The 13,760-nt window shown below is 36.3% G+C and overlaps 1 protein-coding gene across 2 annotated transcripts in view; it reads left to right on the forward strand.

The window, feature by feature from the left end:
- fstl5 (follistatin-like 5) overlaps positions 1–13,760 on the forward strand; it is a 1,175,110-nt gene that overhangs the window by 198,158 nt on the left and 963,192 nt on the right. For both annotated transcript variants that reach the window (XM_028802632.2, XM_028802633.2), the window contains exon 3: positions 1,328–1,361. In XM_028802632.2, coding sequence (XP_028658465.2) covers positions 1,328–1,361 — 34 coding nt within the window. The remainder of the gene's footprint in view (positions 1–1,327; positions 1,362–13,760) is intronic.

The following is a 13,760-nucleotide window of genomic DNA, read 5'->3' on the forward strand; positions in this document are numbered from 1 at the left end:
GGACTTCCTCTCTTTCACATGGGTGGGTGTTGATTTGAATTTAATTCTGTTAAGTTTTGACTTGATTGTATCAAATGTTTTATGTTTTTAATAAATTCAATAAAAAAAAAAAAAAAAAAAAAAAAAAACAGATCCCCCATGAGCTACTCCATTATAATATACATTTAGTGGACTTTGGAAGGGGACCCTCACTGCTGACCTCTAAAACTGTTCACATTAACATTTGCATCTGCTTGCTTTGAATGGGGATGCCCCGTCTCCACTCTCCAAAATACTTTACTGATGAAAATCATGAAAAGAAATACTTGAATGAACGATATAAGAAAAATCATAAACGTCTAATAATGATAATAATATATACTCAAATTTCTCATTATACTTCCTGATTATCACTTTCAGCTCAAAACAATACTCTTTTCTGTATAATTATGGTTTGCAATGATCATCAACAAAAGCCAAGTTATAAGGAAAAGCAGGAATTGATTGAATGCAGGAATGTTTCACTCGTGGGCAATCGAATATTCAAGATTAAGCAGCTCCATTGACCTAATAATTGTATTATTGCTTAGCTGACACCCTTATCTAAGGTGACATATTTGAGATGCAATTGCTTACATTTCTTTTGGATTTGAATAACTATTACAACACACTGCCTGCAAATAATACTAGCTTTTGGTTTAAACAACAACAAAAAAAGCCTGCAAGTATTGCATTCAGAAAACTCTTTTAGTTATATAGTACATTCAGCACCATAACTGAGGCCCATTATCTTCCCAAATTCCCTGGCCAAACCCATTTAACACAGCTATTATAACAACAAAACAACCTCCATTCTCAATACACACCAGAGTTACTATCCATCCATCCATCCATTTTCCAACCCACTGAATTCGAACACAGGGTCGCAGGGGTCTGCTGGAGCCAATCCCAGCCAACACAGGGCACAAGGCAAGAACCAATCCCAGGCAGGGTGCCAACCCACCGCAGAGAGTAACTATTAAAAATGAAAAAGAAAGGAAAACTTCTTAACTAAAACCTCTTAACTAATAACAAAATGAGCCGTCACAGTCACAGTGAGGCATTATTTATTTGATTTCAATTTTACTGGGTGCTTCTTGACTTTAAATTGGCCCAGTGTGAGTAAGTGTGTGAGTGTGCCCCGCACACTGCCCAAGGCTGATTCCTTATGTGTGCTTAATGCTACCAGGGTGGGCTGAAGCTTCTTTTGACCCTGAAATAAAGTGATCTTATTCAAAGAATTCAATACTTGAAGCACTTTGATTGAATTTGCAGCTTCTAACTTTATACTCTTTTACTTATCTTACAGCAAGATGGAAGCTCAGACAGCATACACACTAATGGTAAGTAGTTATTTCAAATAAGTGATTTACTGCATTATATCTACTGAGTGCGCTTTGTTTTTAAACCATATCTTTGTCTTTTGCTCTGGATCTTTAAAATCTCAAATGAAACATAATTAAATGGTTTACTTTATAATATTGTGGTTGTTGATAGCTATATGTGAAAATAATAGCATTAACATTTCTACCTCTAACCCTTTGACCAAAAAAATGTGTTCATTGCAAAACAATTAGTTTTGTGTTCATGCTGTGATAAACTGGTGCCCTGTCCAAATGTTTGCCAGCCTTACACACATTGATTGTTGGATTGCTCCGTGACCCTGCCTTGGGTTGGTGGGTTAAGGCAATGGATGGATGGACTTCATTTTGATAGATAGATAGATAGATAGATAGATAGATAGATAGATAGATAGATAGATAGATAGATAGATAGATAGATAGATAGATAGATAGATAGATAGATAGATAGATAGATAGATAGATAGATAGATAGATAGATAGATAGATAGATAGATAGATATCACTTTATTTTTCACCAGAGGGAAACAGCTTTTTACAGAAAGTCAATATATAAATAAATAAATTGGCTCTCTATCTCTATCCACCTTAAAAAAGTATAAGTGTGCATCCATATATCCATCTATGTGCTTTGTCTCTGTCATTCCAACATCACAAATAAATGGTGCATCACAAACATTTGTAGTAATGCATTTTATTACTACGTGCATTACAAAATACATTCCAATAGATGGATTGTTAAGAGGAAGTTCTGTGCTAAAGTTCATATTTTGACATGGTGTGCTCAGTTCTCATCATAAACTATTTACTTATTTTTGATCATTTTTCATAAAAGACAAATAAAAAACATTTTTTACACAAAACTCAGCAAGAATATCCTGAGCTGTGTATCTGTATTATGGAGCCACTGTAATTTACATCTAGCCTGAAGAAGTGGCCTGAGTTCCCTCGAAAGCTTGCATATTGTAACCTGTTTAGTTAGCCAATCAAAGGTTGTCATTTGGCTTGACTTCTCATTGCATTTATAACGGCTAACACGGTACAACACTCTACTCCTACAGAGCAACTGTAATATAGATATTCTTAATTGATTGATGAAGACTTGCATTGAGTACTCTAAACCAATAATTACGTCATTATTAGACCCCTTACAGGGTGGTTGGAAGAAGGGAGGAGTTCTTTTAGTCTAGCTGTCCACCATACAGCTATAGCATTGTGGGGTCTGTTTCTGGTAAGCATGCTTCTATCTGAATTTGTTTGTAGAGGGTATGGATAGGGTGATGTCTATCGTCAAAAATCAAGAAATACAAGTTAATAAACTGTAATGCACAGTATATATGAGGTAGACTGCTATCATGAGGTCACAGTCTTCTCCAAGCTCCACTGCTTTGGTCTTTTTCCGCTCTTTTATGGGAGCGATTAAGGTTCAAGGTTTTTATTTAGTCATGTTTACACAAGAAAACATAAAATTTGCCTTCTCGGTTGCATCTGGTAATGGACAGAAAGGAAATATAACAAACAAAGACAAGACAGGTTAAAACTTACTCAGAAATTCTAAAAATGTTTACATCATTTGAAAAAGGTTTTTTTTGGTTAAAATTACTTCTAGCAATTTGAAGGTAAAATTAGCCTAAAATAGGAAAAACTCTGTACTTTCGAAATTTTCCCTGATATGCTTTATAAAAAAGATGTAAGACACTGGGGAGAAAGGAATTTTTAGAGCAAATTTTTGGTTTTTAAAGTGACTGTCCTACCTGATTTACGGAAATAAACTTTTGTGTATAATTGCTTTCTGTCATCAGTTGAGATCATTTCCAGTTTTTTCAACGTTGCCCCCGACACATGCTTACCAAATTATCTATATTAGTATGATTATCTATACTAAACCAGGCCATGAAGCTGAAAACGGGGACAGACTGAATGACACTGTGGTAAAAGGACAACATGAGGCCCTTGTCCTCTTCAGAAAGTCCGAGTTTACGGAGGAAAAATAAGTGCAGATTTCATTTTGCATTTGTATTCCAGTTAAGACTGTTATCTAGGGTAGGGCACAAGTATTTATATTCAGTGACTAATTCTGCCTCCTGCCTGAGAACAATGATGTGTGAACATGCAAGTTGATGTCTCTTGAAGTCAATCATTATTTCTTTAGTCTTTTTGACATTCAGAGTAAGATAGTCTGTCAAACAGTCTACTTGATTTAAGTAATGGTTTTCATCCTACCCAGATATGCAACCTATCAGCATGGAGTGCTTGATTCTAAAACTATGGTCATTGCTCTATCTGAGGTCACTTGTGTACAGAGTAAAAAATAAACGTGATAAAACACAATGTTGGGGACGGCCTGTGTTTGAATGAATGAAGGACTTTTGAAAAAATGTTAAGCCAAATGACACCTTTTATTGGCTAACTAGAAAGATTACAATATGCAAGCTTTCGAGTCAACTCAAGGGGCCTGCATCATACAGAAATAGGGGGATAGCGTTCATCTGTGCCCTCCAAACTATTTCCACGTTTTAATAATATGATAGGTGCCCTGTAATCCTGGCAAAGCAGGAGACCCGAGAAGTAGCCTACCTGTGTTGTTGTCAGATTGCTGATTGAAGTTTGTTTTTTGGCGAGACTGATAATTTGTTAAAAATGACTCGGCAGAGTCACCATGAAAGATTTTTTCCAGCTCAAAAAGGAAACGAAGGGAATTTTTCTTATTTGGACTTGGTAAGATACTGTCATGAGAATGGTAAAATAAGTATTCGTTTCCTTCAGCCTGGTGACAATTTATAGACAAACGAAAGATCTGTCGTATCAGACAACCAGACCAGTTAAACTGTAGAAAGCATCTAATACGTGCAGACACGGCTACTACACCAGTTTCTGTTTTGTAACAATTTATGAATAAACTGTTTGTGTGGCTTGAAATTTACTGCTGTTTCTTTTCGTATTTTACAAGTTAGAACCTGGTAATTCCAATAATAATAATAATAATTAAAAAGGAAAAAAGAAATACTTGTTTGGGACATTTCGAGCACTCTTGGGGGCCCTCTGGTGGCCTCGTGGGCCCTAAGCAGTCACTTAGTTTGCTTATGCCTTGGGTCGGCTCTGCTGTCTGTGAATGAATTTAAAAGAAAGCCCTGAATCCATGATATAATTAATGGGTTAATAAATGGGTCCTTTCCTTTCTGTTATAGGAATAACGTATTGCATGTTGACTACTCATCATCAGTGTTTTCAAATTTGGCTTTTCAGCCAAGTGGATTTCTCTTTTGGGATTGTACTCTTCTTTTTATCAAGTTTCTGGTGTTTATGTCTCAATTACTTAAAGCCCTGATTTTGAGTTAAAAAAGGTGTGCTGTGCCTAAATGCAGCACTAAAGGGCTCCTCATGCCTCTTATTCAAGCTCTTTCCAGTGTTTTATTTGTATTCATCTTGCTTTTCTGCATATAAAAGTTAAACACGGTGGATTTCAGATTGGATTCCTGAGTGTTATTATATTCTTTATGTTCTCAAGTGTGTTCTGATTTTAAGTGTTTTATTTATTTTTGTTTGGAAGTGTTCTAATTAACCTTATACTTTTTGAAGTATTTCCCTTCCTTCCTATTTTTCTTTTTTGTTTGGTGTTTTTATGGTAATGTATTCCTGTTCTTTATTATGCTTTTATTTGATTTTTGAGTATAACAATTGAATGTTAATTGTTTCAGATGCTCATTAGTTTTACTAGAGAATTAAATGAATATTCCACCCAACAGTAATAACTTTTGTATCTGTTAATTACCCCTGCATTGTTTGTAGTGATGGCTAAGAAAAATGCTTAATCTTATATTTTCATGGAGAACCATCTTGAGCAAAAGCTAACAATTTAAAAGTGTCAGTGAAAAAAACATCTCAGATTACTCATGATACATAATCCAAATGATTCTGTGTGCTCACATTGTCCCAACCATATTTGCTAAAATAATCCACTTCTGGGAAATGCTGTCCTATAAGAGAGTGAAGCACATACAGAAGTGATGGTGCTTTTCAGCTGAAGTTAACAGACTGGACTCCAAGCATGAAAATGACTGCATGTCTGTCTGACACACTGTCCTCATCCACAGGTTCTCCTGAGTGATGAGTTCTTTCTCCTTCGTGTTCATGTACATCAGCGGTTCGTGAAATGTTTTTCGCAATTTTGACTATTGTTTGTCTTCTTGACCTAAAACCAGTGTTATGCAGTGGCCAATCATCAATCCGTTACCCCGAAAGGGGGGTGTTCCCCCAATGAAATTCAATCATCATCGGTGGGTATGAGATGTCCACCTTTGGGGAATCACCATCTGTCATTGTCCTCCTTGGAGAATCACTGCTGATTTTCACAGTGGGGGCTGGTGGGGTGGGTGTCACAACTCAGCATGACCCATAATGTAAGAAACACTGATCTACAAGAATACAACTTGGTGATTGTAAGCCTGCTTAATGTAAATGACATGTCATGGTTCAGAGGGAGATGATTTTGTTAACTGGTGTGATGAGTCTCTTCTACAATTTAATGTTACAAAAAACAAAGAGCTAAAGGTTGATTTTAGAAGAAACTCAAAATGCCCTCAAGAAAAAATCATTAAAGATGAGGCAGTGTAGATTGTTTAGAATATAAATATCTTGAGACAATCATAGACTCAAAGAAGACTTCAATCAAAATACAGAAACAGTCAGCCAAAAGTAACAGCAGCATTTCTACTGTCTATATATGGCAATTCATTGCATGAATTCTAATCTTTTATTAATCTTGTAATGAGTCTGTCTTAATTTAAGTTCTGCTGAGCTTGAATCTGGAAATACTATAAATCAGGACAAAATGAAACTGTAACTATGAAGAAGGTTTTGTGAATTCCAGATTTTATACGTTTCTTGGCTTTGGATATTTTTTCCCATTAGTTCTCTGGACTATGTTGCACATTTTCAAATACACAGATTTCAATTTTTTTTTTATTATTTCCATTATGAATTTGCTTTATGGAACAATAAGAATTTTTTAATATTTGTTTTTAATTTACCGGTGCACCAAAACAAGTGCCACCATTGCCACATTGAGTGGTATTGTAACAGTGATAGTTTAAAAGTCGACGACTTAGCACATTCTGTGTTTGACTAGTCTGACCACAATTTACAGTGAAGTGTTTCAGGTTATAGGTTGTTTGGCAACAAAGTTACGACTGTGTAGTAACTTTGATTTTTAAAAGATTTTGGGGTAAGGACATCTGTTTGTCTACTGGCTATGAATATGCTTGTTTTACAACCTTCATTTCATCTTCTGAAGTGTTATTTTTTTGCCCTTGTGTTCTGCAAGAGCAGTCAAACCTGATAGACTTCTTTAGTGAGGAAGAACTGAGAAAAACCGAATGTATTCTCTCAGTTAGAATTCACCAACGGCATATAAAAATCCCAGTTGTTGTCATCAGGTCACAGGTTCCAGTTTATAAAAGTAAAAATCGGCCATTTCAAATATTCCATAATCCAGTGCTTGACGCGGTCTAGTATTCATTTACATTTACATTTACAACATTTAGCAGACGCTCTTATCCAGAGCGACTTACAACAGTGCTTAGTAGTCTACAACTGTTCTTCAGTCTTTAAGGCTAGGATTAAATCTACTGTCATTAAACAAGTTACTGCTGACCAAGTTGTACACAAAACCATGCTAGAAGAAAATAGTAAGTTGTTAGTACAAAAATGTTTTTTTTTTTGAGAAAAAGGGTAGAAAAAAAAAAAAAAAAAAAAGTATGGGGACTTTAGTCCCCCAAGTGCTGTTTAAAGAAGTGTGTCTTCAGACGACATTTGAAGACAGTGAGGGTCTCCGCTGTTCGTACAGCAAGAGGAAGTTCGTTCCACCACTGAGGAGCCAACACTGCAAAGAGTCTTGATGCATGTCATCCTCTTCTTTTAAGTAAGGGTGGTTCGAGACGAGCAGTGCTTGATGTTCTGAGAGAGCGAGAAGTGACACGCTGCTTAACCAGTGCTGATATGTAAGGTGGTGCAGTTCCAGTTTTGGCCTTAAAGGCAAGTGTTAGGGTTTTGAACCTGATGCGGGCAGCCACAGGGAGCCATTGCAGGTTCCGCAGCAGAGGTGTAGTGTGTGAGAATTTGGGAATATTAAAAATGAGTCTTGCAGCTGCATTCTGGATCAATTGAAGTGGTCGTGTTGCCTTTAGTGAAAGTCCAGACATCAGAGAGTTGCAGTAGTCCAGCTTAGAGATGACCAAGGTCTGGACGAGAAGCTGAGTAGCCTCTGTAGTGAGAAAGGGGTGGATTCTCCTGATGTTGTAAAGAAGATATCTGCAGGACCTGGAGAGGTTGCTGATGTGTGGAGAAAAAGACAAGTCTTCATCTAGAGTGACACCAAGACTTCTTGCCGTTTTTGAGGGGACGATAACCGAGTTGTCAAAAGAGATTGTAAGGTCAAGATTCGGAGATGATTTACCTTTGATGTACAAGACTTCAGTCTTGCTGGGATTCAACTTGAAGTGGTGGGAAGTATTCAGTCTTGGCACTTCACTGTTCTTGCTTTATAAGTACCATCACTCAATGTACTGTATGTGTAGCAACCAATGTCAACCTGTATTTAAAAAAACCAACTGTCCATTCACTGAGTTTTTGGAGCAACATCCACTTCCCACTCTCCGATATAGTTTGTATATAAAGTATCTGCATGATTTCAAACCACGAAGGGGGATCTCCTCCCCTGCTCTCCGATATATAGTTTCTATATATCAGCATGCTTTCAGACCTCCAAGGGAGATCCCATCATTCCCCTCAGTGTTTGAAATAGTTTCAATAGTTATCTGCCATAAAACAAGGAATAAAAACAATCTTTTTTAGCCACTTCCGTTTTACGTTAGTGTTTTTTTATATTGTGGGGTGAATACTTATCATTTTTGTCAATCATTAGTCTTAATGTTAGTTTGACTTTTACATGTAATAAGTACATTCTGATGTTATTTCATATATATTATGCTTACTATTATATTCTACTTATTTGTATAAAATGTATGTATGGTGGCTAAGTTCTTATTTTCAATGTTTTTAATGTGAAGTCTTAGTGTCTCAGCAAAAACCTGCTGACAAAACAAATTTCACTCTTGAGACAAACTGAATTGATTTTAAGCAAAGGTTAGAGCTTCAATTACAACTCCCATTGTCCCAGTGTCCTTGACTCCTGCATAGTCCTTAAACAGCCACATCTCCGAGGCATCTGTTCTCGACAATTAGAGACCACTTCATTACAATCAACTATTTACTGTAAAAAGATAGAAAGGTCAAGGGCTGGAGTCCCTGCCAAGATGCACTTTTTAATATGAAGGAAAATGTAAAAATCCAAAGCAAAAATCTCAAAAGGTGTGACTGTCTGCTTTACAAGATGGCCTCTTTTGGCATTGAAAAGGTTTCTTCCCACCAAGGCATCATGGTGATTTAAGGGTCCAGGTGTCATGGATCTTTCAGTGAGCCCTCCTGTTCTGTCCATTTAGGAAGGGAAAGGAAGACAAAGGCTATTCAGCACCCACAGCATTCCCCCCATTTTTTAACCTGAATAGAGCCTCCACATTGCTTTCTGTGGGTCACATGTCTGACATTAGTGCCGGGTACGAACCCTTTTTACTTACAGAACAGCTTGCATTCTTTGAGGTATAAATTCAAAACATTGTTGGAAACCTTCCATAGGAATTGATTGGTCCATGATGACTCAATATCACCATGCAGATTTCTCGACCACAAATTTATACTATGATTCTCTCATTCGTCCTTTGGTGTACGGAGCACATGAGCCGTAACTTTCATAATAAGAATCAGAATCGGAATCACTTTTATTCGCCATTACTTAATGTACAGGAATTTCACATGGTAGATTGCATAATATGTTGCATAATATATTTTTCCTGGAGGCTTTGACCCCTGCTCGCTGCACTCAGCAATCCCCGGGCCTGCATTATGTGCTAGCCTCTTTGTGGTTCTGCCGCTCGTGTATGGGGATGCAGATGTACAATTTAAACAGATATGTTATTTTCATGGGAATTGTTACAAACTGTATGCATAATAAAATTAACTATTTTACATTACAGCGAGTATTTAACCATATTAAAAATAGTAAAACATAATAATTTGAAATTAACACGCAAATACTTTTTAAACTTACACTTTTACTGTAAAGCTTAAGTAAAAACAATTTTTTGAATTACATTTTCGTCAATATCGCATTTAATTTTGATTCTGTGTTTGGACTTTTATTGTGACAATGCAACGTTTAACTGCCCGTGACTGAATTTTGTTTCTTTCTCTCTAATAAATAAAACGACTTTTTTGAATGTTTTTCTCTGAGATTTGTTAATTGTCTTTGCCAATGCTATTCTAACGGGAAACTATTAACATTTTAATACAAATGGCATATCTTTGTTGTCTGATGTTATCCGCAGAAGATGTACTACATTACCTTTCTTGGATACATCCTTCTTTCTACAGTAATTTGTGCAGTGGAAGACCAGACAGTGTTAACGGTTGTAATTATTGTTCGGGATATTGTAACGATCCCCACCAACTGTTTCAGCATAGTCTATTGATACACATTTAACCAATTTGCTGTGTAACCGATCGACAGTTTTGACATAAATTCATTTGACTTCATCGTTTCTCGGTGCTAGGATTGCCCGTGTACTCATTTCTTCTGTTGATAACCTTTCGTGATGAAATTCTTCAATAAGATTTGGAACTTAAAGTGCGGAAAACATAAACATTTATAAGATCTGAGAAAGCAAGAACTGTGACTGTCAAAAGCATTCACAGCAAATGAGAGGTGAGAAGGCTGTGTGTGTGGTTGAATATGGTTGAGAGGAGACCGCAATTTGAACAAATCTCATGGCCAAAGTCTTGTTTTGCAGGACTTGAAAAAATCTCTTGAAAAAAGTCTCATCTCGTCTCAGGATTTTTTTATTTAATAGAGAGATATAATAATATATTATAATATACTGAATCTCATGCCCAGAGATTGTCTGCGAGGAGTATTCACATTCTCTTCATATCTGTATTTTTTCACTGAATACCCCAGTGTTTTTTTAAAGATGTGGGTGTTAATTAGCGATTCTGTTAGTGTTTGTAGGTATGTGTCAGAATATACACTGTCTGGTATTCAATCTGGGGTGAGTTTCAGTCTTGTGCCATGTGTTCCAAGGATTGGCTGTGGACCCCATGACCTTTTTATTTTTATGAGATTTTATGTACCACACAGAGGTTAATTTGTTATTCATCACTAATATTGTCACATGGTTACTTATAATATTAGACATTTTAAAATGAAGAAATATATACTATATATAAGAAGTCTGAGCCATCACAAAAGAACTACAGACATAATTTAGGCTAAGCAACAAAACAGATTTATGTGAAGTGCAGTCTTTTGTAAAATTAGAGGATAGTTGTTTACTGTATAATAGCTAAACTAGTTAGTCCGTGCATGGGAAATACTTGATAGCAGGTGTTCTAAACATTTTTAATCTGAGTAACCAAATAAGAAAATCAGTACCATAGCGGGATTCAAGAATAGGATTGATTACTATAATGTAATGACATCAGAGCCATACATAGACAAATAACAAAGGCCACCTACTAAAAACAGTAAATGTTTCCATTAATTGAGGTGTTTGCAACCTGAGCAACATTTTTGTACATTTCCAGTTTCCTGCCATTCATGTTGTCTGCAATGCCTATAATGAACCATAATCATGCCTATAAATGTAGTTAGATTTAGGTTCTGAGCCCCTGTCTACTTGCTATACTTATAAAATCCTTGAATGGGGCCCATATTGAATTTAAATTATTCCTGTAATGAACTGTAAAAGAGTATAATCAAGAAAATACTATGGTTCACAGTGTCTCACTGTAAATAAAGACTGAATGGCCCAATTTTATGTAAGGCAGTAAAATGTATGTCAGCCACACACCTTTAGATGAACTGCAACTTAATAAATTTCAATTACTGCACTATTCAGCTGGATGTACTGTACATCCGAAACTCTATAAAAAACATAATTAGCACGATAGCATTAATGGAGCATGACAACATATTGTCTTTAATTTACTTGCATAAAGTCGAAAGAAACTAGAAGATGAACAAAAAAGAAGAGGATCAGTGAAGGACTGTAATAAGAGTCATTATTATCTTCTATAAAGTATTAAATTAGGAGTTGAATACTTATAAAAGATTTCATGTCTTGATTTTTATTAAATTTACAAACTTTTCTGAAACCATGTTTTCACTTTATCATTATGGGTTATTGAGTGTAGATTGATGGGCAGAAATCGCAAATGTATCCATTTAAAATTAAACACAGTAAAGTGTGCAGAAAGTGAGGGGGTCTGAATATTTTCTGAATCCAGTGTATAAACACAGTTATTATTGGTCTATTTTATGTAAGAATTTAATGACTTGTTATTTTCTTAATTATTATTCACTAGTTGTGTTACCCAGCTTTGCCTGGGACATTTCCTACAACAATGGACCTCAATGGACTGCTGTTAATTAGATGTATCAGTACATCTGTATCAAATGATGTGCAACTAACTGAGTATTTTTCTGTATGATATCAATTCACTGGAGCCCCTTACTCTTGAATATGTTTATACAATACAACATTCATGGCGTAAATCAATTCTTGCTTTTCCTAGTAGCTGACTTTGATTTTTGTTGATGGCCATTGGAAAACACTCTTAGAGGAATACAAGAATCGGTTTCATCTTGAAATCAAACAAGTAATTTGATGAAATAAGGGGCATACATATAATTTTGCCCTGTAGCACATCGCTGTAAAAAGTTAATTTCAGTCAAAACTGAATGTTGCACTGTGTTCTGTAATCTTGTACCGTTACATAGTTTTGCAAAGTTTAGAGTAAAAGCAATACACACTGAATCAAGGGTTGCTTTAAATTATTACATACAGCATTGACTTTTATAGGCTGCACATTTACATAGGCCATTCAATGAACTGAAAGTTTTAAGCATTGTACAGAAAAACACAGATGAAAAGAAATAATATCATGAATTATATACAATGTCTCAGTGCTTGAAGTCTAACCAAATTACTGGCGGTAGTCTGTTAAGTCATCTTGCTCCTCCTTGCCTTTTGTTATTACTTTTATAAAACATATTAGTCAAGTGTGGGGTGGGGTGGGGGATTTTCGGAGAGCCACAATACACAAACATATGATCAAGGAGCATCCCTTGTGAATCTTCGACCACCCTGATAAAATATAACTAAATCGGAGAGTGTTGCTGGTACTCCAAGTAGAAAGTGAAAGAAGTGCAGGTAGTGGGCCAATTAAAAAGCACTACAGTGTCCACGTTCTCTATGTTCTGTCCATGGGGACTCCATTACTGGCCTGAGCAAGTGTTTAAACTTATCAAGGAATGCTGTATTGACCAATACCCTGTACTGGCACTTCCCTGCTTCTGTTTTGTGAGCTGCAGCATAGTGGCACATTGTAGTGTGACCTCCAAGTTGAGAAAGGCCAGTTCTCCGCAATATTACATGTATTTTAGCACCAAGGACCCCCCCCCCCCCCCCCCCCCCCCCCCACCATCCCTCAACCTGAACTTCAAAGTAAATGTATATAAGCATACTCAACAAAGCAAGGGGGACAACATTGCCCCACCCCACTGAATTTGCATTTATTTTATACTGCATTGCAAAGAGAAAGAAGAAGCGGACAGCATAGGGGGTACTGATGGTACTTGCTAAGACGCAACTTGCTAAGCACATCTTGTTTGAGCTTTCATCCTTCCACTTCTCTTCTGGTAGCAACCTTCATTTATTTACAGTAAAGTGGCAACTCCACTTCACGGTGCGATTCCTTCTCTTCCATTTCAGCACTCAGCAGAATAAAAGGACATAGTCCCTAAGAACAGCCCACTCGCTACAGCTTTATTACCAACAAATATCGACAAATAAAAATAAACACTGTGCCGAAATTTTTTTCTTTTTTCTGAAGCCTTCAACAAATTTCAGTCCAATCAGTCAAAGTATTTTTGAGATTTTGGAGAATTTAGTTTTTCTACATTTTTTTTTTGATATAGTCCTCACAGGTGGCGTAGTGGTAGTGCTACTGCTTTGCAGTAAGGAGACTATGGAAGATTGTGGGTTTGCTTCCCGATTCCTCCCTGTGTGGATAGTGTTTTGAGTACTAAGAAAAGCGCTATATAAATGTAATGAATTATTATTATTATATATTGAAAATTTCCTTTTTTAGCAGATACAGTACCTACTACCTTAGATGTACCAACCTTCCAAATTTCAGCTTTGTAACTAACTGAGAAATAGCATTATGTTGATGAATGATTGATCAAGTGGGTAGCCAGTCAACTAT

This window comes from Erpetoichthys calabaricus, chromosome 5 (genome assembly GCF_900747795.2).
Source record: "Erpetoichthys calabaricus chromosome 5, fErpCal1.3, whole genome shotgun sequence".
Classification (NCBI taxonomy): domain Eukaryota; kingdom Metazoa; phylum Chordata; class Cladistia; order Polypteriformes; family Polypteridae; genus Erpetoichthys; species Erpetoichthys calabaricus.